Source organism: Epinephelus fuscoguttatus, linkage group LG4, assembly GCF_011397635.1.
Source record: "Epinephelus fuscoguttatus linkage group LG4, E.fuscoguttatus.final_Chr_v1".
In the NCBI taxonomy this organism is placed as follows: domain Eukaryota; kingdom Metazoa; phylum Chordata; class Actinopteri; order Perciformes; family Serranidae; genus Epinephelus; species Epinephelus fuscoguttatus.
Window position 1 is genome coordinate 17,346,843 of NC_064755.1, and position 26,180 is coordinate 17,373,022.

The following is a 26,180-nucleotide window of genomic DNA, read 5'->3' on the forward strand; positions in this document are numbered from 1 at the left end:
AAATGTGAGGTCACTGGAATCACTTGTTTTTAAGTTAAACCATGCCAGTAACTTAAGGGAACTTTCCAAAACACATTTTCCTTGGCAGCTAAGCTTTGTGTGGCGTTAGTAAAGAGGGACACCCCTCGGATTCATTCCTCCACCCTGCGTGGCCAAGTTATGGCAAGAATGCGGGGTGACGCTCTCATTTCTACATGACCGGGCAGCCCTTTCCTAATCGTCCCCAGCTCAGGCTGTTGAAGCTGTGACACATAACTGGTGATATTGAAAGGGAGGGGGGGGACTGATGAGGAGGAGGAGGAGGAGGAGGAGGAGTGGCACACTTCACCAAAACTTCCCGGAGTGACGCGCTGGCCGCCGCTCCTCCCCGTTGACAGCGACAAAAGAAAGTTCCCCCTTCTGACTTTTAATCCTCCTGATGTAGCCACAGTTTGACGGAGAGAGTCTCTTCAAGCCAGAAAGAAAGTTTGGACATGAAAACACTCAACTGATAGAGAGGTGAATCTTTTTCCTGTGCGGCATCATGAAGCCTCTGCTGCGCTCCAGCGTCCCTCTATGGACTCTTCTGGTCCTCAGCGCTCTCCTCAAGGTAAGAACGCTTTCATTCATTTAGGATACTTTACGCACACAACTGACCCAGGTAGGTTTGCTCATGACAACAGGGCGCTTTGTTTGGGTGAAGAAGGTCACTTTTTATCCCGCTGCTGTGACTGCACCTGTTGCGCAGGTATGTGCTGTGCTGTGAGGCTGGTTCAGTCCTGTGGTCAGGAGCTGGTGCAGATCTGACTCATGAGAGAAGTTAATGGGAAAAATTATCAAGAGTTCATAGCAAGAAGTGTGTGGCTTACTTTAAGCAGAAGAATGGTCCTTTGTGAGTTTTAACTGGATTCAAATTTATGTCAGCAAGTCGTCTAATTAATACTCTGACAGTGGTGGAATACATTTACTCAAGTTCTGTGCTGAAGTAGGCTGAAATTTTGAAGTATTTGTACTTTAGTATTTTCATTTCATGCTTCTTTATATGTCCACTTCAATACATGTGTATGTAATCGGCCCATATATTGTAATTTTTACTACACAACTACATTTATTACTGGATATTTTGCAGATGTTGATCATTAATACACATATAAATCAACTACTACATGCTTAAATGCTGATAGGTTAAGCTGTCCAGAAATATATTATGCAAAAAATAGCTCCACCTTTACACAAAATTTAAGTGATGTACACATTAATGCATTAAATTCCTGTATTTAAAATCTAATGCAGTACATCTATACTGCAGTATTGCTACTTTAACTTAAGCATAAGATCCGAGTACTTCTCCCACCACTGTACGCTGACCTTCAGCTGAAGAGGTTTAACAATGGGCTGTTTATTTTAATATGTGGAGAGCAAATATTATGTCTGATGATGTTGGATTTATTTGTGAAAATGAATATGCATTCTTTAGTAATGATAAAGTCCAGTACTTTATATTTGCTCTTAATTGGACAGTTATTTGTTCAGGATCACACAGGTCAGTATCCAGTGACCTGACCTGTAGTGTGAGATGTGTTAAAAATGCCCCCCCCCCAAACAAAGATTGCATAACAGTTGGACTGAGGCAGCCGCAGACCCACCTGTCCTCGTCCTGCTGGTCTTTCTGGAGAGAGAGACACACAGGAGAGAAAGGGTGAGAGAGGTTGAGAATGGCATGTGAAGATGTGTGTGGCCAACACAAAGGGGTCAGGAATGGAATGAGGTGCAGCTCAGTGTCCCTGTCACTCCTGTGGCCGCGACTCTGCGGTAACTTACCGGTTTATTAGGTTCAACTACAGTCTGATGGAATCCAATCCAGCAGACGGACGGACAGCGAGAGGTGTGGCGTGACCCCTGGTCATTTTGAAGACAGTGTTGGACTGTGTTAATAACTATAATGACTGACAACTTTAAATAGAAGTGCAAAAAGTTAGTAATAATGGGAGGTATTTCTTATGAGGCCTGGTGCTGCCAAACATCTGATCTCAGGCTTTCACACCACAGATGACGAAGCACTTTATTTTGCCATAGCTGAAGTGCATCATGTCAGGAGGTCCTATTTAGAGTCAAACTTTTCTCTCCAACTACTATACCTCTGAAAACTTCATCACTGTAACACATTTAGAACCTGTATAACAGTGTGGAGAGTGTCCTCCCTAAATAATAAGACCATTTACAGTCAAATTTAAGCAGTCTCTGGTGGTCATGACTGTCCTCCCCCAAAAGCAGAAGTGGCAAAAGTGGTGTGACGGGTTTATACTGTGAAATATAAGTGAGTGGGAAAATATGTGACTTTGACACCACACATGTTGAGTAACTTATCCCGCCAATGGTCAGTGATGATGGCTTCCTTTATCGATAACCACATTATTTGCCGCACCTTTCATCAGAAGGTCACCACAGAGGCATCAGATTAGAAAACAGAGGTGCTGACAAACAACTTATGTTCCTTTTTAGGTATGAGGACTTAAAGGAAACATTAATATTTTTAATATCTTCACATGCGATAAAGTTTAATCATTTACAATATATTCAGGGTGTGAGGTCGACTGGAACCAACGTAGCACCAATAATATTACATTTCCTGTCAGCAGATTTGGGGCTCAATGTTCAGTTTAATTGAGCTGTAAGTGCAAAAATTGTTAGAAAATTAACGTGAATAGGCCTAAATGTGTGTGTGTGTGTGTGTGTGTGTTTTTTTTTAATTTAATTGGCCCATGTGTCAAAATGAAACTACGACATACACATGCAACAGGTGTAGAAATAGTTCTTATTTATTTAGCATGAAAGATCAGTCGTGACCTCGGAAATGAGTTTGACAAATTAATCATGATGAAAACCGGGATGCTGAGAGCTCCAGAAAAAGCTCACTTGGTTACATCACTTTGTTTTATCTGTTCGTACGTTCAGTAATGCATTTTAATCTGTTGAAACATTGAGACATTCTCTGCAGAGCTGGCATCATGAGTGTGTTGGTATCAATGAGGAAGTAAAGTTGCTGTGTCTCACTGACCTCAGTCAACTTCTATGAAGAATACACATGTTGAGCAGAGATGAACGCAGGCCATACGGTACGCATGCAAATGTGAACTTGATACCAGCACAGTTGGTTTAATACTGTAAAGAGATGGGCTGTGATGAAGATAATTCTCATTGTGTCGTACAGGTATTTCAGAGACTGTTAATTAATGTTGTAAGAAAAAAAATAGATTTGAGGTCACTGAGCCTAAAGCTGTGGTCAGAGGTAGTGTCATTTAGTTAAAGGAAAACATCTTGGTCTCTATTTTCCCATGTGTTTGTATTTAAGTGAATAATGGGAACAACAATTTTTAAAAGTTGGCTCCAGTATTGAGCAAGAGAGGTGCAGCCGCAAAAACATGGTGTAATGTAACCACCCGGGGTAAAAATGCACCGTCACTGTATGTCACTAAAAGTGCTTATTGTCTGAGTTTTGAGTAGAAAGGACGTAATTGCCAGTTTTGTGGGGTCTAACGGTAATATGACGAGGAGTATGAAAAATTACTGTTGGCAAGGAGTAATAATCAAAGTAATAATTGCATGTCAGTGGCAAAAACAAGCACTCTCACTGGACTAACATCGACTTTGCGAACATGCCAGAGTGGTTACATTGCTGCTTGTTGGCCAGCTCCACCCTTGCTAAGTACTGGACCAGTTTCACAGATGGCTGTTCACATTAGTCACCTAAGTCCTTATCACATGTGACGAGTATTACTTGGAGACCTCGGGTAATTTGTACTAATTGTGGAGGTCTTCTTTGATCCCAATCTTGTGCGAATCTGCCAAGTAAAATTTCCACTGCAAATGACTCACCATATTTTGCCAAACACAGAGGTCATGTAATATTATAAGTCCCATACAAATCGGCATTGGTTCCGTTTCTTTAACCCACATTTAAATGAAAAAAAGAGGTTAATACTCCTGTTAAAATACTAAAGTTTACCTTTAAGAGACCCGACAGTCAGGACTGTCTTCGTTTAGAGACAAAACCTGCTGCCCTTTTAGCATCTTGTCTTGATGGAATCAGAGATTATTAGAGGCCTGATTGTCTACTTTTGGATCCTTCAGGGATAAAACTGCGATCAACTGACTTTTATGTACAGTGTCTGCTAATCTAAACGTGTCAAAGAGTTGTTTACCAAGCACAGGAAAAGCACATTTAAATTAATTATGGAAAGAAAACAAATGCATGTTACAGTGGCCACAAGAGACAAAGAGAGAGGGCCAGAGGCGTGTTGAGATAAGATCTTTTAATGGTCAGATGTTGTTGATGTCTGCACAGAGCAACACAATAGCCAAGGTTCAAAGGGACAAAACATGTTGTGAGATTTTTCTTATTCTTCTCTTTTCCTTTATTGATTTTCCCCTTTCCGACTCCTCATTGTCTTTTCTGCTCCTTTCTAGTCTCTTCATTACAGTTCAGTTTTTCATCTGGGTCCGAGAGTCAGTCAGCGCTGCTGTGCAGAATTTAGGAAGTGACTGTTTTGATGTGCGTTATATCTTTGTGCTCCTCATAGGTCATGGAAACTATAGTCAGAGAGGATGAGTTGCAGATCATACCTTGATAATATATGATACTTAATAATACCAGAGCCATTTATTTAGGGACAACAGCATGCATTTGCTTACAAAAACAGTACAGATTGGGACGTCATACAGATTAGTCTCTGTCATCTTCAGAATGCATCAGATGCCAAGTTTAGTTCACCTAGGTCACAAGTTTAGATTTTAAAAAAACATGTAAATTAGGGAGAACAAAGGAAGTTTTAGTAGAAAAGGAGGAAATAGTTTGCTTCCCTGAAAAGAAATGTTTGCATACTGACATTTTCCATACTGAACGCATTAAAAAGATATTAATTACAGTCAAAAACACAGCACAGTCTGTGTGTTAACCGCCTGTCTGCAGTTAGTGTTTCTTGTAAAGTGGTCTGTTTAGCTTTTATTCAGGTTTAAGTTTCATTTCCCCTTTAAAAAAATATTTTTAGATTGTGACTCCATAATTAAGTAGCTGTGAGAGAGTGATAAGCTTCTGTTCACCATCGTACACCTGATGATGCTGAGACAAAAGTTCACCTGCTTGCAAAGTCTTTTAGTTTTCTAGTCTAATATTTATCTGGTGAATAATAATTATCATATTGGTACATTACTGTTATAATCACATTGTCACTGTTTGTTGTACAGTATCGTTTCTATAGTCTCATTCAGGTCTTAACATAATCCATGCAGCCTTCTATCCCTCCAGCTGGTTAATCACATTTAACACCACTGTATCTTTAAATAACTTAACTGGATCTTTCTTCTATACAGCTGCTCAGATCTTAACAGTCTTCTTCATATTTGAGTTTATTAGACTCCTGCTCAGGTTGTAATTAGGTGGCGCTATAATGGGATAACACTCTATAATTAGGCAAAATAGCTGAAAACACCTGTGCAGATGTGCAAAGGATGCCTTTAAAACAAAACCATTTCCCACTTTTTTTACAGTGTACATGTTGTAGTTTTATTATTGACACTTGCATGTGAGAACGGCACAGTTATTTACATTATACTTAACTGATTTACTGGTTTAATTAATATGTCTGATATCTGTTTAATCACGTATTCAATATTATTCCATACTCTACTCTGTTTGTCTATTCCCCTGCTGAACCTTATGTCCCCATGAGGATTATTAAAGTTTCATCTACAAGTGTGCCTCATTGAATTAATATATAAGACTAAATTAAATAGAAGTGGTACATTAACATCTTAATGCATAATTCAGTTTTCAATCCTGACTCCTTTAATGATTCTGTCCTTTCTCGCGGGCTCTTCCAGTCTGCAAAGCATGTAAAGGTTCTTCTGCTTGAAATAACACGTCCATTCAGCAGTTAATAAACCATGCGTCTTTTGACTCAAATTGAGGAGCTTTTCATGACATATTTGTGGCCATTGCACACTGGAAATCAGTTTGAAACGGGATTAAATATAGCCCCCCCCAAAAATAAAGCATGGTTTGTTAGGCGCAGTCTAGAGCGAGAGCGTGCAAAGTCACAGCTTGACACATTAGTGACCCAGGAAAAGTACAACACTTTGCATGATTCTGGAGCCTTTCTCTGTTCCCATCCTCTGTATCTGTCGCTCTCTCTGTATCTGTCTGTGGCCTGCTGACAGTGCGCAGAAATGAGAGAATGGTGACATTGCTATCAGTGGGAGACATCTTGGAACAAGGAAATGTGACGTTTTCTAACACTTACAAGCACTGGCCTGTCTGTGGACTGTGTCTCTCTGGCTGGAAACTCTTCTAATTCCTTGTGCTACTATAAAATGTGGATGACGCGTGATGACTTCATGACGTCTGATCTGAACACAAGCATCCCTCTCCAAAATGTGTTCTCGCTGTATCCAGATTAGAAAGCTTGCATCTCATTATTGATTTAAAGTGCAAATGTCAAGTCTTCTTTTGTAGAGTGTTGCACCCTCCGCCCACTCCCACTCCCCCAACCCCCCCTCCAACTGTATCAAGACAGTCCACTTTCAAATTAACATCCCCAAACATGCTGCCAAAAGACCAGGGTTACAACTGGAAGCTCAGCGTGTACAAGATGAATTACAAAGAGTCACAGTTCCCCAGTGCATGTAAATGAGATGCCGGCTCCTCTCTCGGCCTCAAAGGCCTTATTGTCAGCAGATCATTTAAGCAAAGGCCTCTGAGCGAGTCATGGTGAGGCAAGGGTGTACAGGGGATGAAAAATTACTATTTTTCTCTTGTTTCATTTGTCTGTCCATCACTCAGTCATACCACCTTTCCATATGCAGTACCAGAGTGCTTCACGAAAGATTTTTATTGCCCCATTAATATAAAATCACCATGTTACAGGCTGTCTGTGGCATTTGTTGAAATGTTGAATCATCAGTGTTTTGTGATTTCCACGTCTATGGAAAAGGCAATCTGTAGGTCAGTCCACCACTTTGGTCCAGTTTAGGGTCGGGCTGATGTAAAAACTTTCAAACCAGTTTGATATTACACCGAAAACTTGAATTTTCACTTGCCCCCGTTCATTTCTCGTGTCGCCTCTTTTATTTCGTCTCGTCACCCCAAAAAACACGGGAACTGCCCACTGGTTTGACAGCCCATTGGTTCGACATCCCATTGTTCCGAAGTCCATTCCGAAATCATCATGATGCCCTGTGGTTAAGGTCTGGTTAGGTTTAGGCACAAAAACCACTTGGTTAGGGTCAGGAAAAGATCATGGTGTGTGTTAAAATGAAAAAGAAAGTGACAAACACATAAGCTGTGAGCCTGCTCCGCCTCAAGCCGGTCGTGGCGCACCATACACCCGCCGCGAGCCGTTCAGCACCGCGGACAGTCGGACTAATGGGATGTCGAACCAATGGGCTGTCGAACCAATGACATGGACCCAAAAACACATGAACTTTCTAGGAAACAAACACAACGTGTGCCGTGTGCATCTCCTCCGTGTTGCTGGTGCTTAGCTTGGCAGTAAATTGCACACAGCTTGTCAGACACTAGTGGCTCTATTAGGGGTCGTACACGTGCAACGTTTTTTGCGTGCTCAAATGCCAGAGTGAGTTCAACTTTTGGAACGCAGCAGCTTGCACTCATGTCACGTGACAAAGAGCAACCAATCACAGCTGACAGATATGTTTCTCCTCTTCCGTATCAGTCTGTGGTAAATATGGAAAAGTTGATCACTTGATCATTGATCAACCTCAGATGCAACCTGCCGTTGCGCTCTTGAAAGCTGGCTCAAAAAGCCACAAAAGAAGCGCCCAGCGCCTGACTTCACATTTTCCAGGTGATAGACGCGGCATGTGTACGGACCCTTAGCCTTTTCATAAACAAACATAATTTACTGTTGATGATGTTGTCATAACTAATGCAATGTGAGTTGGATTTAGAACTGTGATGCCGTCAGTGCAGGTTGTTGATAGGCTACTTTACGTCAAAATTTCAAATGCGGGTTCAGCTGGTTTGCATGAAATCAAAGCAGTTTAAGCTTGTACACCTGACTGGTCCAGCAAAACTGGAAATCAACCCGTCTAGTTCAGACTGAAGTATCTCAACAACTGTTGGATGGAGTCCATGAAATTTTGTACAGACATTTATGATCCCCAGAGGATTTATCCTGATGACTTTGGAGTTCTCCTTTGGACTTTTCCTGCAGTGCCACCAGCAGGTTAATGTTATTCTTCTTCTTTTTTTTAAGGATATTTTTGGGGCATTTTGGCCTTTAATTGATAGGACAGACAAGCATGAAAGGGGAGAGGGAGAGGGAGTGACATTCAGCAAAGGGCCACAAACTGGAGTCGAACCTGGGCCGCTGCAGCAACAGCCTTGTACATGGGGCGCCTGCTAAGCCACTAAGCCACCAACGCCCCAATATTATTCTTTTTTAGTGAAACAACTATCTAACAGATTGCCACAAAATGTGATACAAATATTCATGTTCCCTCGTGATGAGATCGAGCGTACTGTCCAGGATCAAGTGGAGAAGCAGCCTATCCAAGCATACACTAAACATGAAAAAGGACATGTGTATCTGTAGTTTCTTTAAAAATAATTTAAGGGTAGCAGTGGCACCTTTAAACATGAAGAAGCCAGTTACTAATAATACAAAACCTACAGTCTGCTTTCTCTTCCTTCCCTGCAGACCAACACACATCACACCCCACGCTCCTCTTTAACACATTTCAAGCTTCACACTGATCACACTTCTATGTTCCAGCCCTCTGTGTCCAGAATCTGTGGGTGTGGGCTACGTCTGCATTCGTGCACATCTTCCTCCTGTTGCATGGCCAGCCCAGCGGCATTAAGAGGAAGCTATGATGGCAAATGCATTGTACTCAGATGGGTATCTGCAGCCAGCAGCTCTGCACTCTGCACAGCGCTGGGAACAGTAAATACTACGTCACTCATTTCCATAGCCTCTGATGTGGCCTGCGATAGCAGCGGCAGGACTGCGGTGTGGGAGGCTGATACTGTACCTGGAGACCAACACACTCATAGCTAAAGCCGTCATGCGCTGGGAGTTTTTGGAGGCAGTGGTTATTTTTAGACACGGCTATCGGCTTTTTTTTTTTTTTTTTTTTTTTTTATGATTCATGTTCCTATAGTATTCCACAGGAGGACGCTCATTTTGGATTTCTCTTGTGGAGTTTTGTGCCATTTGTGTTCTCACAGACACCATCACCCTCAAAAGCTATATGATATACCACTGTATAGAGAATACAGATATATAAAGCAATCACACCTAAAGGGATCATCCTCATGTAATAAAAAAACAGAATAAATCAGCAGATGTGGTACAGGGAAAAATTAGAATTACAGTATTTAAATTCAACTAACTTACATGTGTATAGCTATGTTGCTGCTGTCCTGGCAGAAAGATGACAGCACCAAAAAAAGAAAGACATATTTTAATGAAGTAGGTGACTATAGATTTAAATGACACTGATAAAAAAGACCTCCACAAGTATGTGAATTTTACAAAAAAACTGAATCTTGGGTCTCCAGATTTTGACATAAAGTGTGTTATAGCGTGCTTTAATTTCTTCTTTTATCTCCAGAAGTTTGATTTATAGGGTAGGATAGCAGTGGCACGGTGGTGCAGTGGTTAGCATTGTCACCTCAGAGCAAGGGGGCTCCAGGTTTGAGCCTGGGGAAGGGGGTTTGAACCTCGAGGTGCGGTAGCCCTCTTGTCGTGTCAGCATGGGAGTTCTCAGGGTATAGTCCAAAGACATGCACGTCAGGTTAATTGGTGACTCTAAATTGCCCGTAGGTGTGAATGTGAGTGTGAATGGTTGTCTGTGTCAGCCCTGTGATAGTCTGGTGACCTGTCCAGGGTGTACCCCGCCTCTAATATCAGCCAGTATAGGCTCCAGCCCTCCCACGACCCCCAACAGGATAAGCAATTACGGAAAATGAATGAATAAATATTAGCACCAACATTTTCAAAAACATTTCCTCTGTAGGTTCTTTTTAAATACATTTATGTCTGAAATGATAAGACCATTACGGAAATTCAGGGTTGAATGCATGCATTGTGGTATTAAATATAGGTCTAATATTAATAATGGTCTGGGCCTTTATTCGTAATGACAGTACTGAAAGAGAAGTACTGATTGCTTGAAATAAATGAAAAAAAAATGCTCCTGTAATTTTGGTACTGACCTTTTCTCTTGTAGTTAGTGCTCATAGCCTTGTTGCTCAGGAGAGGTCTAGGTCACATATTGCCCTGACATTGTGCGTAATCTGAAGCAAAGACCTCAGTGTTGCATAGCAGAGTCAGTCATCTGAGGAAACATTAATACATGACCAATCATGGTCTCACATGACTGAATTTAAGTTAGAATACAAACTTCTATTTAGTGACACAGCAAGCTGCAAAACCATGTATCGGTATATGAGAAAAACAACCTTAAAGTACAAATAGGTGTGAGAACATTTCATATGGCACACTACAGGGGAAGCAGTAAAGTCCGTTGAGTGATGTTTTGGCAACAGCAATGCTTTATGTGAGCCTAGACCAGTTAAAGTGAGACAAGCGTTGATTTATCAGACGATGTCGTGTGGCTCTTATCTTCCTTTATTTGAGCTTAATGAGCTGGGAGTATGAGGTATAGCATAATGCTTAATTTAAGAGTCCTTTATGGTGTTCACGTCTATTATCAGTGGTCTCTGGGTGGGCTCAGGAAGTAACAGGAAGTTATGTTAGAACAGAAACAATGAGTAGGTCGCTTATGAGCTACTGAGGCAATGAACTTTAAATAGAGAACAAGCTGCCAATTTTTTTTTTTTTTTTTTTTTTACTTATATAGGCTGACAGAAGAAAGTGAGAATTGGCACTCCCCGAAAATCTCACCTCACATCATACATGATGTTCTCATCAGGAGATGAACTTGTATATTTTGAAATGGAGAGCAGAATACACAGACAAAGCTCATTTACTTTGCTGATATTTGTTATGCAGTCACACCTATCACAATGATGGTGGATGACTTTAAACACATGCGGAGATGTTAGTTGAAAACATGCAGTATTACTGATCAAATAGTATATAGATCAAAATTAGACCTCCAGTGAGGCTGATATATGTGGGGAATCACTGAACTCCATGACCTTACAACAATAGGCTTGTTTGAGACAAGTCAGGCCTGCACAGAATCGATCACCAGCGACAGCAGCACAATGCATGCTGGGTACATTTGTGTCTGACTTGATCCCAAATTTCTCTGATGTGGATATGATGCACACATGGGCAATGACAGATGATAGATTAGGGAGCCACAGTTCATAGATTCAGGTGTCTCAGTTGCTCGCCATCAACTACTACAAGACCCAGGGCGTGATGGGAAACACTTAGCTGTTGCCTGATCAGAAAGCTGACTGGCTCTTAGTTTGGTGCAACACCCCCACCTGGAGTCGTCTTACTGATGGACATTGTAGACAAAAATCAAAGCTGCCATTCCTTGGACTTTACCATGTTAGGTTTTTTTTTGGATGTGTGTTTATGGCATGTGATCAGGTGGGCACCACAATTTGCAAAACTTGAATGCTGGCACTGTTTCGTATTATATTTTGTCATAGTCTCGTCACGCATACATTATGAATTTCATTTTTTTTTTAAAATTTCATATCTACTTTTTCAAAGTAGCTTTACAGAACAGTAAAGCTATAATTAGACAACTTGTCAATTATGGACACTTTGTCAGTGATGTTGGCATGAGACTCCAAACCACAGAGCTACCTTTCGCTGGGGCAGCAGTAGCTCAGTCCATAGGGACTTGGGTTGGGAACCGGAGGGTCGCCTGTTCAAGTCCCCATCCGGACCAAAATATGGAGCGTGGACTGGTAGCGGGAGAGGTGCCAGTCCACCTCCTGGGCACTGCCGAGGTGCCTCTGAGCAAGGCACCAAACCCCCCCAACTGCTCGGAGCGCCTGTCATGGGCACTGACATCTCTCCACTTAGTGGATGTATAGGTCCTGTTTGTGCATGTGTGTGTTTGGACCTGTGTGTCATTGACAACAGAGTGAAAAATTGAATTTCCCCTCAGGGGGATTAATAAAGTATATATATATATATATAAAAAAAAAAAAAAAAATATATATATATATATATATATATATATATATATATGTATATATATTTTATATATAAAATGTATGTCTACTACTACTGTCTACTGTATACTACCATAATATAAAGAGCAAGACCATCCCTGTGGAGGGCGAAACGGTGCTTGATGGGTCAAACAAACTCTGGACTTTCACCTGGGAACCCACAGTTCATTTCCTGTGTGAATTTTAAGCCAAACCATGTTGTTTTTTCTAAACTTAACGGTGTTGCCTAAACCTAAACATGGACTTTGTTGCCTAAATGTAAGGAAATAAACCATAAAATGAAGTGTTTTACCATTGTTAGTTTGATTTGAAAAAGACTAAATATATGTAAAGAGTAGAAAACTGTACATTGCCATTACAAAACAAATGCAGGAGGGTGCGTTATATCTTAATGTGTAGGTCCACTGATAAAGAGGCAGTATTTGACAAGTTGGGATGAGAATTTGTTGATGTATCTCTATGGTTGCTTTGCTGTACTTCAACTTTATCTAGTGTGAAGTAATAGTTTGCTTGCAAAACTATGCTTTTAAAGTAGCTTCCCCTACACTGCACGGGGGTTATAATTCAACAATCATGCTGTTATCAACAACAAAATCAACCTGAGGACAGGAGATGTTGCTGCGAAAGAAGAAAATAATAACAACAATAATAAAAAACAAACACAGTGAAGAGTCACTGGCACTGACGAGACAGCTGAAAAAGCTGCTACACGATATAGGAAAAAGTCAAATACAAACAGTAACAGAAAAATCAATAAAGTAAAGGAAAATACCGTCCACAATATCATGCGTTTCCCCATTTCTTCCTTGTGAACATTGTTTTGTGTCACTGATCATCAAGACACACACACACTCACATATTTGGTTTGAGCCAGAAAACATGATTTTGCAGAAACTTCATCTGTAGAGGCATCCACTTTCTCCACTCAGCAAGTCAACAAGGGCACCACCAGCAGCTCCTCCACCTTGTGCAACTTTGCGTAATTCAAGTAGCAGAAATGAATTATTGTGCGTCTCCCCCCCCTCCGTGTACGTTTTTGTTCCAAGTTATCAGATTTTGAGGAGCTAAGGTTAAATGGGCTGATCCCTGAGCAAACAGCTTTAAAGGTGATTTCTTGATTGTTATTGGGCCTGAGTGTTATTACGGAGGAAGGAACTGGGGCGTTATCAGGAGGCGAGCAGTGAAGGCAGACTGTGAGGAATGAAAGGGAATCAGAGAGTGGCAGGCTGGCTGCCTTTAGGGTTGATGTAATGTTTATATAGTGGTCAGTACAGCCATTTCCTCCTCCTCCCCATGCAGACAGGCCCAGGCCCAGTCAAAGGGCACAGATACAGTACATAGGGCAAAAGGGTCATTGGCTGAGTCCCTGCCAAGTATGTTTCACAATGAACATTAAGTATTGCTCCTCAAGTGAAAGTCTAATAGTTACAAGAAGTAATGCTGGAGAGCTTCTAGGAACTGAGTGTCTCCAAACTGTGAGCTGTGTGTACCAACAAGCAGCAACATTCATTTCCTCCTTCTCTTGTATTGGCTAAAAAGCTGATACCAGTGATTTCACACACCAGTTTACATAAAGCACCATCATGAACTACCCAGTAGTCCAAGTCATCCCGTAAGGTCCTGAGATAAGGGAAAGACTAGAGCTGAGGGTAAAGCAGGAAGGGAGGATGTACAGATGGGTGGAGACGAGTCCCAGTAGATGCATAAAAAAATGACGTGCATTATTAACTTCAGTATTTCTGGGGCAGTACAGTTTTTCCCAAATGGGACTTTGAGCTTGAGTTATTTCTGCTCTCTGAGTCAGTGCCAAGGCATAATGGCTTGAGACGTTTGTTTTGTTTATTTAGTCATGAAGAAAACAAGTGATACTTGGGAAGAGCGCCAAGGGAAATAAAGTATTTGGGAATCATAGCTCAGAGAAATCCCATCTCCAGAGGTCAGCTTAACATGAATATTCGTATGAAAACATGAGACTGTCATTCTTGGCTTTCACACGCTGGTATGTGACCTTTACCATATTCTGAGGGAGATGGAGGAGGTTTAGTTTGTCAGACTGCAAGAAGGTTTATATCTGGAGCCGGCAACAGCTGCTGTAAAGCTCAAGCTTGGTCCTATGTATGTAATGTGTTTACTAAGTCTATGTACCACTAAATTAAAATGCCTTTCACCACACAAACTACTTTTTAAATGGAGCTTACTAAATATAAACACCTACCAAATACTAAGTGTAGGGCTATCTGTTGTTGTGGTTTGGAGTTCATTCTTGAGCTCAGAAACAGTAGTTGAGAAAACCGTCTCACCACAAGGTCCTGTTGGATGGATTACTGAATCGGCCTACCAGGCACAGACCCAGGGCCTAGAGAGTCAGAGGGTCCCCCCTGGCCTTCACCTGCAAAATGTCACCAGATAGAGACTCAAAGTGACCATTAAGAGATGCAAACAACTACAGAAGAGACAAAACAACCATAAAGAGACACAAATCAACCCAAACAGACACAAAACTACAAAAATATGCATAACAAACAAAACAACAACAATGAAAAAGAGGCAAACCCACCACAAAGTCTTTGTGTCCTGCTCCTATGTATTCTCTCATAATATGCCCATGGGTACAGTAGCTGTTCTGGAGCTTTTGATCACATGATCATCATCAGCAGGTGTTTGCACAGTTATGAAAATTTTAGATGTTCAAATTTCCCTTTTTTCCAGATAGGTTTAGAAAGCGTCACTCTTTGTCAGCATCATGATGATAACTCTATTAAACTAATCACAATACCCATTTTTAACTTAATTTATCTGAACAAACAGTTAAACACAGCACTTTTGTTTTTGCTCCCATTTTTCACAGGTTTACCTTAAAGATCTAAAATGTTTTTATCACTCTATCTCTTTAATTTTGGTCACAAATTTGTTAAAATCAGTGTTAGTGAGCACTACTTTCTCCTTTTCCAAGATAATCCATCCACCTGATGGAGTATAGCATATCAGGATGCTGATTAAATAGCATTAATCACACAGGTGTGCCTAGGGATGGTCACAATAAAAGGATACTCTAAAATCTGCAGGTCTACAACACACTTCCACAGAGTGTGCTATTGACATGCTGACTGCAGCAATGTCCACCACAGCTGTTGCCTGTGAACTGAATGTCCATTTCACTACCATAAGCTGTCTCCAGTGTCGTACTCGTTGTACTCGTCGTCCTCCGCTTATCTGGGTCCGGGTCGCGGGGGCAGCAGCCTCAGCAAAGAAGCCCAGACAGTCCTCTCCCCAGCCACTTCCGTCAGCTCTTCCGCAGGAACCCCGAGGCGTTCCCAGGCCAGCCAGGTGATGTAATTCCTCCAGCGTGTTCTGGGGCGGCCCCGAGGTCTCCTCCCGGTTGGACATGCCCGAAACACCTCCCAAGGGAGGCGTCCGGAAGGCATCCTTACCAGATGCCCGAACCACCTCAACTGGCTCCTCTCGATGTGGAGGAGCAGCGGCTCTACTCCGAGTCCCTCCTGGATGTCTGAGCTCCTTACCCTATCTCTAAGGCTGAGCCCAGCCACCATGCGGAGGAAACTCATTTCGGCCGCTTGTACTCGCGATCTCATTCTTTCGGTCACTACCCAGAGCTCGTGACCATAGGTGAGGGTTGGAACGTAGATCGACCAGTAAATTGAGAGCTTTGCTTTCTGGCTAAGCTCCCTCTTCACCACAATGGACCGGTTAAGCGCCTGCATCACTGCTGATGCCGCCCCAATCCGCCTGTCAATCTCCCGCTCCATCCTACCCTCACTCGTGAACAAGACCCCGAGATACTTAAACTCCTCCACCTGAGGAAGGACCTCCCCCCTGACCTGGAGTGGGCAATCCACCCTTTTCCGGCTGAGGACCATGGCCTCAGACTTGGAGGTGCTGATTCTCATCCCAGCTGCTTCACACTCGGCTGCGAACCGCCCCAGCGAGAGCTGGAGGTCACTGTTCGATGGAGCTAGGAGGACCACGTCATCCGCAAAAAGCAGGGACGAGATCCTCCCGTCACCAAACCTGACACCCTCCACCACACGGCTACGCCTAGAAATTCTGTCCATAAAAGTTATGAACAGAACCGGTGACAAAGGGCAGCCCTGGCGGAGTCCAACCCTCACCGGGAACAGGTCCGACTTACTGCCAGCCACGCGAACCAGACTCATGCTCCTTCAGTACAGGGACTGGATGGCCCTTAGCAAGGAGCCACCAACCCCATACTCCCGGAGCACCCCCCACAGGATGTCCCTGGGGACACGGTCGTAAGCCTTCTCCAAATCCACAAAACACATGTGGACTGGTTGGGCAAACTCCCATGCCCCCTCCAGCACCCTGGCGAGGGTAAAGAGCTGGTCCACGGTTTCGCGTCTGGGACGAAAACCACATTGCTCCTCCTCAATCTGAGGTTCAACTATCGACCGGACACTCTTCTCCAGCACCCTGGAGTAGACCTTACCGGGTAGGCTGAGGAGTGTGATCCCCCTGTAGTTGGAACACACCCTCTGGTCCCCTTTCTTGAAAATGGGGACCACCACCCCGGCCTGCCACTCCAGAGGCACTGCCCCCGATGTCCACGCAATGTTGCAGAGGCGTGTCAGCCAGGACAGCCCTACAACATCCAGAGCCTTGAGATATCCAGGACGAATCTCATCCACCCCCGGGGCTCCGCCACCTCGGAGTTGTTTCACTACCTCAGCAACTTCTGCCCCAGAAATTGGACGACCCGCCCCCGAGACCCCCGTCTCTGTTTCCTCACTGGAATACGTGTTGGTGGGATTGAGGAGCTCCTCAAAGTATTCCTTCCACCGCCCGACAATGTCCCCAGTTGACGTCAGCAGCTCCCCGCCCCCACTGTAAACAGTGTGAGCAAGTTGCCGCCTTCCCCCCCTGAGGCGCCAGACGGTTTGCCAGAGCCTCTTTGGAGCCGATCGATAGTCTTCCTCCATGGCCTCACCGAACTCCTCCCACGCCGGAGTTTTTGCCTCCACGACTGCCACCGCTGCGCTCCGCTTGGCCCGCCGGTACCTGTCAGCTGCTTCCGGAGACCCACAGACCAACCATGCCCTGTAGGCCTCCTTCTTCAGCCTACCGCCACGACTGGCCCCAGCGGCCTTGCGGCCACAGCTCGCAACCACCGCCTCGACAATGGCAGAGCGGAACAAGGCCCATTCGGACTCAATGTCCCTCTCTGCCCTCGGGACGCGGTCGAAGCTCTCCCGGAGGTGGGAGTTGAAGATCATCTGGACAGGTTCTTCCGCCAGGCGTTCCCAGCAGACCCTCACTGTTCGTTTGGGCCTGCCAGGTCTGCGCAGCGTCTTCAGCCACCATCTGATCCAACTCACCACCAGGTGGTGATCAGTTGACAGCTCTGCTCCTCTCTTCACTCGAGTGTCCAGAACATATGGCCGCAGGTCAAATGATACGACTACAAAGTCGATCATTGACCTGCGACCTAGGCTGTCCTGGTGCCACGTGCACCGATGGACATCCTTACGTTTGAACATGGTGTTAGTTATGGCCAAACTGCTCCCCGCACAGTAGTCCAGTAACTGAACACCACTCGGGTTCAGATCGGGCAGGCCGGTCGTCCCAATCACGCCCCTCCAGGTCCCGCTGTCATTGCCCACGTGAGCGTTGAAGTCCCCCAACAGAACAATGGAGTCCCTGGTCGGGGCACTGTCCAGCACCCGTCCCAGGGACTCCAAAAAGGGTGGGTACTCTGAACTGTTGTTCGGTGCATAAGCACAGACAACAGTCAGGACCCGTTCCCTGACCCGAAGGCGCAGGGAAGCAACCCTTTCGTCTACCGAGGTAAACCCCAATGTACAGGCAGAGAGTCTGGGGGCTATCAGAAAGCCCACCCCGGCCCTCCGCCTCTCACCTGGAGCAACTCCAGCGAAGGAGAGAGTCCAACCCTCTCAAGCACTAGGGTTCCAGAGCCGGAACTATGTGTCGAGGTGAGGCTGACTGTATCTAGCCGACCTCTTCCACAAGCTCCGGCTCCTTCCCTGCCAGAGAGGTGACATTCCATGTCCCAAGAGCCGACTTCTGTAACCGAGGATCGGACCGCCAAGGCCCCCGCCTTGGTCTGCTGCCCAAACCACATTGCACTGAACCCTTCTGGATCCCTCTGCGGGTGGTGGGCCTGCAGGGGGACGAGCCCATGTAGCCGGTTCGGGCTGGGCCCGGCCGGACCCCATGGGCGAAGGCCTGACCACCATGTGCTCGCCCCAACCCCAGGCCTGGCTCCAGGGCGGGGCCCCCGGTAACCCTCCGGTCTCCAGTGTCGTTTCTATGAATTTGGCAGTACATCCAACCAAGACCACGTGTAACCACACCAGCTCAGGACCTCCACATCCAGCATTGTCACCTACTGATTGCCTGGGACCAGCCACCCGAATAGCTGATGCAAAACTTGGTTTGCACAACTGAAGAATTTCTAAACAAACGATCTCAGGCAAGCCTCTCTGTATGCTCATCATCCTCACCAGGGTCTTAACTTGACAGCAGTTTGTCATTGTAGACGACTTGTGAGGCTGGTTGGATTTACTGCCAAAGTCATTGAAATGACATTGGAACAGTGTTGGGAAAGTTACTTTTAAAAAGTAGTGTTTGCTCGTTACTCGTTACTTCTTAAAAAAAGTAATCCCTTACTTTACTTAGTTACCCTCTGTGAAAAGTAACTTTTTACGTTACTCGTTACTTTTACGTTACTTTTATGGTGCTTGACTTTGGGTAAAACCCCATCTCATTTCCTAAATGTGAAAAAATCCGAGTTTCCCACTGGTATTTACCACTTTGGTGATAAAATAAAGATTAAAGAGTGAGAGTTAATTTGTGTTAACTAGACTACATGAATTTGTTACATGACAGATTACTACTACTAATAGCCTATTTGCCAGACCTGCTGCATCACTGAATGAGGAAAATATTAATATTCACAGACACTATCTTTGAACAAATAGTGTCATATTCATGAATAAATCATTTTCTGTTCTGTTATTACGTGTGTAACTGTGAGACTGTGTTTGTGTAACAGACTCATACTTTGCAGTAAGCTACAGACCTGCACGAATAAATTAATTCATTTTCTCTTCTGGTATGGTATGGTAGGTACTTTATTAATCCCTCGGGGGGAAATTTCAATGTCACAGCAGCAATTTAAAATACACAAAATAGGAGCTGCTGCAACAGGCTGCCGTTCACACAGCGCCAGGAAGGTAGGCAGGTTATGATTGTTCTGTTTTCTGTTAACACAATGCTGCATTTTATTGATGTTTTGGGGGTCGTTTTGATTTCCTTTGAGGTTCCGAGGTCGTATGTTGCCCACGTCTGAGGTCTGACTAGCGAGGTTAACATTACATTAAACAACACTTACCCAGCCATACAAGTGCAGTTCGCTGTCAGTATATAGTTGGTCGACTTGTTCAGAATCGTCCAGGTCTTGTACATTAGTTAACGTTACTCTTTTGTGTCCTTGTCACTGGCTCGGCTGTACTTCGGTCCGTAGAGCACAAAAAACATCAGATAAATCCCGGTATTCAATATCTTGGACATGACCGCAAAGTACAAAATTATACACATCAAGGGATTTATATGCCTTGAGTTTTTCATGCGTATAAACGCTGGGTTTCTCCACAAGATATAAAAAAATGTCACTGTAGCTTAGGCGGGTCAGGAAACCTCACTCCGTTGCTAATTGTTAGCTTATTACAATAAGCTAACCTGTCTTCGGTTGACAAACCGTTAAAATAATCCGAGGAGGCGTGTGTATCTTCCATATTCCTCATACGATTCTTGATTTTGGCGCTCTTGTCTGTACTGTTGACATGGCTCACAGTTCCTGCCTAGTGCGCAGCTGAGGCAGACAGGCAGTGTCACCCTCAAATCTGTCCCCGGAAAAAGTAACGTTGTGCCCAACTGACAAAGTAACTACATTCCGTTACCATATTTTCAGTAGTAACGCGTTACACTACTTTTTACCCAATAACAGTAGTTACGTTACTGTAACACAACACTGCATTGGAAGTGGCTTATGAAAGTGAAATGAGTATTCAGTATAAAGGAAACAACTCTGGTGGTCATTCCTGCAGTCAGCCTCAAAACTTGACATGACATTTGTGGTATTTTGTTCTGTGATCAAACTGCAGACTTCAGAGTGGCCTTTAATTGTAACCATCCCAAGGCACACCTGTGTAGTAATCATGCTGTTTAATCAGCATCTTGATATTGCCACACTGGTGGATGGATTATCTTGGAGAAGTGCTTACTAACATAGATTTCAACAAATTTGTGAGAACTATTGAGCGCATGAAAAAACTCGTAGATCTTTCACAGTCAAAAGTGTTGTGTTCAAATTATATGGCATGTTAGAAAAAAATATTATGTTAACCCACTATGTATAAGATTTTAAAGTGTGTGGGCATGATTAATATCAATTGTCACACCTGTGCTTTTTGTGTCACGACCGTATGGTCACGACAAATTCAGATGTTTGTCCTGAAAAAGGTCTGCCTCAAAAGGCTGGTGTGTGTGGCTAACATATTAGCAAACAATTGCCTCTGTGCACACCCTGCCAAGACAGAGAAATATTTGCCATTTATTTGGAGTCATGTTTTCTGTCCACCTGATGAATGTAAGTCCAGTATTTACTCTCCTCTTTGCTTTGCTTTGCTCTCAACCAACTCCTGAGAAAAATATGTGGGTCTTTAGCTGATAAGTGTTTGACTTGCTAGTTAGCCTCTCCTGCTAGCTAATGTAGCTTGTCTTTTTACAGTTTGGTGCTGGACATTTCTTACATACACACTGTAGTGTGTTTATTAAAACTTGGAGCTGAAATTGTCTGCTTGCTTACACTGGAAATGGTTTTGAGGAGAGGGAAGAGTGAACCGTTCGGGTAACTTGCAAACCATCTCAAGCTAAGCTAATGACAGGGTTTGATACGTAAAAGAGGCTAATAGCTAACGTTAAAACTGCAGAGTTTGGTGATAATTTTCTGTGGGTTCATTTAGGGAAGTAACCTCCTTCATCTTAAACACTCATCTAAATTATTTAAAATTGTAATGTTATCTTTTGCAATGGTTGTGTTTTTGAAGTTTAGTTAGCTTAGCATGTGAAGCTGAGCTAACTGCACTTTGCAACTGCAATCCTCATTGCTAGATGCCATTAAATCTAACACACTGTTACTTTTTTTGTGATAATTTTTTTTTTATTTATTGATCAGCTGAAATTTAACAAAACACAGCATATATTTTACATTCCACAGAAAAAAACAAAAACAAGAGAAACACCAACACAGATACAAAATCATATGCAAGACAAAAAGTGTTGGATTCAGCAACCTATGGTGAAAGCAAGCATATATTTCCTGGAGCATGAAGCAATGCCAGGACCATCCTCAGCACTCCCCTTTACTCCCCTCAGGAGCTAGACCACACCTTCAACTCTACAGTAGCATCCATTACAAGCACCATATATCATACAGAATCTCCAATCTGCAATATTTGCTTAGGTCACAAAAGCCGCCAAATTAACCAAAAACATAAACCACAACATTAATTGAAAAACAAGCAAAAAAGAAGACAAACACAAGGTGTGCAACCTTCCCTCCCAACACCCGTCCATCCACCCAGAACCCAGAACCCAGATATCATACACAGTAGTATAGAGGGAGATTCTACAACCATACACTCACATATACAGGGAACAAAAAATTAAATGGACAGTATCAGGATATGATCATACTAATAAATCCTTTAGTGAGTTGGCCGCTACCCGCCAGTGGTTCAGGGTGAATTCCTTTGCACCATTGATTCTGGCAGTCGACATCTCCATGAACACAACATCTAAAAAAGTGAAAATGCAGTGTTTGAAGGCAAGAGAGTAGGGAGGCTTCCACCGCAACGCGACCAGCTTCTTAGCAGCTGTGATACCAGCTAGTACTAACCGCCTTGCAGCCCTCGACAGACCTAGCCCAGATAAGTCGTTCAATAACAGAACAGGAATAGTCACTGGGACAGTTACAGATGTCAAGTCAGACAGAGGCCACATTAGCCCAGAACTGCTCGACCGGTGGGCACTCCCACATCATATGAATGAAAGTACCTGGAGAATTCAAATTGCAAAGGCTACAAGACAGATCATTTATCAGCTTCATAGCATGTAATCTACGTGGGGTGAGATAGGTTCTATGGACATAATTAAAATGAATCTGTTGGTGATTCGGGTTGCGGGAAGCCTCCCTGATATTCGTCCACACCTGCTCCCACTCAAAATCAGGATCTAAACCAGGATGATCATTCCTCCATAACCTATCCAACGGTAAATAAGAATAAGAAAATCTCTGGAAAAAAGAGTATAATTTGGAAACCAAACCACTGTTAACTTTTTGTGTAGCAACCAAATTATAAAGAGGGTGAACAGATAAAGCTTGCTGTAGGGGAATACTATGTGCAGTGAGAGCATGTCTGAGTTGTAAATAAAAAAAGAGTGAGGAGCGCAGCAAGGCAAAGGCGTCTCTCACGTCCTGAAAGGAAGATATATTTCATTTTTGATACCTATTTGTTAATAAAAAAAAAAGTGACAGTGAGCTTTACAAATGTGGACATTTGAACTGTCAGTGGCAATCATTACTGCTGTGGGGTAACTTTTGCATCTTAAAAACCATCTTCTACGGTGGTAAAGTGTGTGTCACTAAATTGCATAAAGTGTGAAAAGCGCCCATTTACCCATTAACAATCTCTCTGACTGGGCGTTAGTGTGAAGCTCAGCCACGCTACAGTAACACTCTGCACAAACAGCAGAAGTATAGTCATGCAGATATATACTTCCTCATACAAGCTGTTCGTGTAAAAAAATCCACCTAGAGCAATAGGGTCTTTTCACACTATCTGATAATTTGAAGTAATGGTTGGTTGACTGGTTAATGTTTAAGGTTTCAAGAGGACTTCCAGGAGTGAATGATAAAACACACACAAGAATTATATTCCATTTGTATGCCATTCTTGAACTTATAATGATGTGTCTTAGCACACAGTATTTTCTATTATACTGACCTTCTCATACACTGTAAACACCTTAATCAGATCCTCAAAGCGTATTGAACCCTTGAACTTCTCGTGCACCGCTTTGTGGCACCGCTGTACTTCAGACAGAAGAATAGAGTCCCAGAAGAGTGGAAGGAAGGGAAGGGTCACTGTTGTGAATAGAAAGAGAAAAATTAAGGAGAGGACACTAGTCTCCAGGGACTGGTGGGTAAAATGGGCAACTTTTGATGCAGAATGGACCTTTTCGGTCTCTGTTTCCTGGTCTGACGATGTTTGAGTTGCTGGGCCTTTTCTCTTCTGTTCTATTCCATATAACATTTCTAATGCAAAGTTGCAAATTAGCATGCCTAAAATTAAGTCCAATGTTGCCAAAACATGATGCACAATATTTAAAATGTTAGTATATTATGAATATGAGAAAAAAATACAACAGATTTACACTTTGCTGCTTGTTATAGTTTATCACCCAACTAAAACAAAGGCAGCAACCTTCTAATAAATCCTTCCGCCACGATAGTTATTGTGACATCCAGCTGAAGTGAATACTCATATAGTTGATTATTGTGTTTGAAGATTTTTTTTGTAACAAACACTGACGTATTTAATAGCATACAACCTGATTAGATCCCACATGATGCGGTACTGTGGTGAAGTCTATTCTTTCATTATCAGGAGTTAATTATTGACCCCGTCGGTTATCTTTGTGGCGGAGAGAATGATGCAGGTTTGAGCAGTGATGCCATGTGTTTAATGTTTAGCTGTGTGGTAAACAGACTGAAAGGCAACATGTCAGCCAGTGACTCAGGGCTGATTAAGTTTTGGCTAATAAGTAATTCTGAATTCTACCTGTGTGTTTAGTCCTGAAACACAGATGGTAGAAATACACAATTGGAGTTGTGTGGACTTGAACTTATATGTCCACATGTGTGAGTGAGTGATATTATTGTTTCCTGTCAGCACTTGTTTGTAGTCGTTTTGTTGTAGTTGTTTTGGAGCATGACAGATGAGCTATCCAGAGAAAGGGGGAAGAACATTTTCATCAACAGTTCCCCACATTTACCATTAGCTGAGGCCACAGAATGATTAGCAGTGGTTGGGTATTACCAGGATCTACTTTCTTGTTTGTACTAACTGACACGCAAACATGATCTTTTCATTGGTTACAATGGGACTTTATCCCATAATAATGAGCTTGGGAGTATTCATTTACATGATTGAGAAGGAAGTAAAGCTTTTTTTTCTGTCTTTAGAGCTATATTAACTATTCATTCATGCATTCATTTTCCGTAATTGCTTATCCTGTTGTGGTTCGCAGCGGGGCTGGAGCTTATTGAACTATCACAGGACAGAAACATAAAGACAGATGCTGGCATTCACACTGACCGCCAATTTAGAGTCACCAATTAAAGGTGATAGATATAGGATACAGACACTGGACACCGCGATGTCAAGTGAAGAGTCTTTGTGGTATAGTAATTAAAAAATAATAATAATAAATCATGAATCCTCTCTTGTGCGCCCTGTGACACACTGTAACAATCTCCGTAAAGCATTTTTAGCTCTCCTTGTCACTAATGCTAACGTAATTAGTCAATTAGGATCGTTTGTCATGGTTGACACACGGATTCCCTGATTCAACAATGTCCTGTATACACACAAAAAGTGTTCTTGATATTAAAATGGCAAATATATTCCTCTGTTATAATTTCCCACCAATAATATTGATAATAATAATAACATGATAGTTCGGCTATACTAGATATTTGATATATTCAGTAGATTTACATTTTTACGACACTATTTGACAACTCTACAACCAGCGTCCCAAAAACGCCGTTGCTAGAGAACTTGCTAAAATATCTGAAATTAACCATCATCCTTACTTTTTCTTAACATATTTTATCTAGGTGCAGTGTCATTACTAGTTCGGCTTTACTAGACATCTGATATATTCAGTAGATATATCTTTTTATAACACTATTTGACAGCTCTAAAACCGGAACAATCAGTCCCAAAAACGCTGTTTCTAGAGAACTTAACCATCATCCTTACTTTTTCTTAACATATTTCATCTAGGTGTAGTGCAATTACTAGTTTGACTTTCCTAGATATTAGATATATTCAGCAGATATATCTTTTTACAACCTTGCTTTGTTAGTTATCAACATTAGCTTACCTGTCCAGAAGGAAAGCGGCAACCTCTGCGTGGCTTTTTAGCCCTTTTTCTGTCTTCAGCTGACACCAGCGATCAAAAGCTAAACCGATGCTGATTCTGGTTTTGCTTCTCTGTTGGTCAGCTAGACGGATAGCACTGGAACGATGCCATACCTCTGCAGCTATCACAATCTGGCAACCCAAATATTGACATATTTTGGGCCCATCAAAATTTCTAAAACAATTATTTCTCTACTGTAATTATTTTTTTAGATATTTTTGGGGCATTTTTAAGCCTTTATTTGATAGGACAGACAAGTGTGAAAGGGGGACAGAGGGAGGGAGTGACATGCAGCAAAGGGCCACAGGCTAGAGTCGAACCTGGGCCGCTGCGGCAACAGCCTTGTACATGGGGCGCCTGCTCTACCACTAAGCCACCGACGCCCCTACTGTAATTATTTTTTTCAGGAAAATATAGACTTTAATTCTACACCTTTCTAGACATTCTATGCATGTATTATTTTTTTTTTTAATATTTGTTTTGATGAAACAGCTATACGACCTTTAACCCATCCTGCATGTCTTTGGACTGTGGGAGGAAGCCAGAGTTTCTGGAGAAAGCCCACGCTGACACAGGGAGAACATGCAGAATCTGCACAAGGGGGCTCCCCCACCCTGGAGTTTGAACCAGGAACACTTTTGCTGTGAGGCAACTACCTACTATTATAGTAGGTGCTCTACTATATAAACTACAAGTTTATTATTATTTATGAGACAAAACTATTATCTAATTTAATAGGCCTACT

At 42.8% G+C, this 26,180-nt stretch overlaps 1 protein-coding gene across 22 annotated transcripts in view; it reads left to right on the plus strand.

Moving 5' to 3' along the window:
- The first annotated feature begins 366 nt into the window (after nucleotides 1-366).
- Nucleotides 367-26,180, plus strand: part of ptprjb.1 (protein tyrosine phosphatase receptor type Jb, tandem duplicate 1) — a 52,091-nt gene continuing 26,277 nt past the window's right edge. For 12 of the 22 annotated variants that reach the window (XR_007449133.1, XR_007449135.1, XR_007449141.1 and 9 more), the window contains exon 1: nucleotides 368-589. Coding sequence is in view for 1 of the 22 variants with exons in the window: in XM_049573901.1 (XP_049429858.1) it covers nucleotides 524-589 (66 nt within the window). In the remaining 21 variants the exon portion in view is untranslated. Of the gene's footprint in view, nucleotides 590-26,180 lie in introns of all 22 variants that reach the window. The other 10 variants (XR_007449150.1, XR_007449152.1, XR_007449136.1 and 7 more) reach the window with 2 other exon arrangements.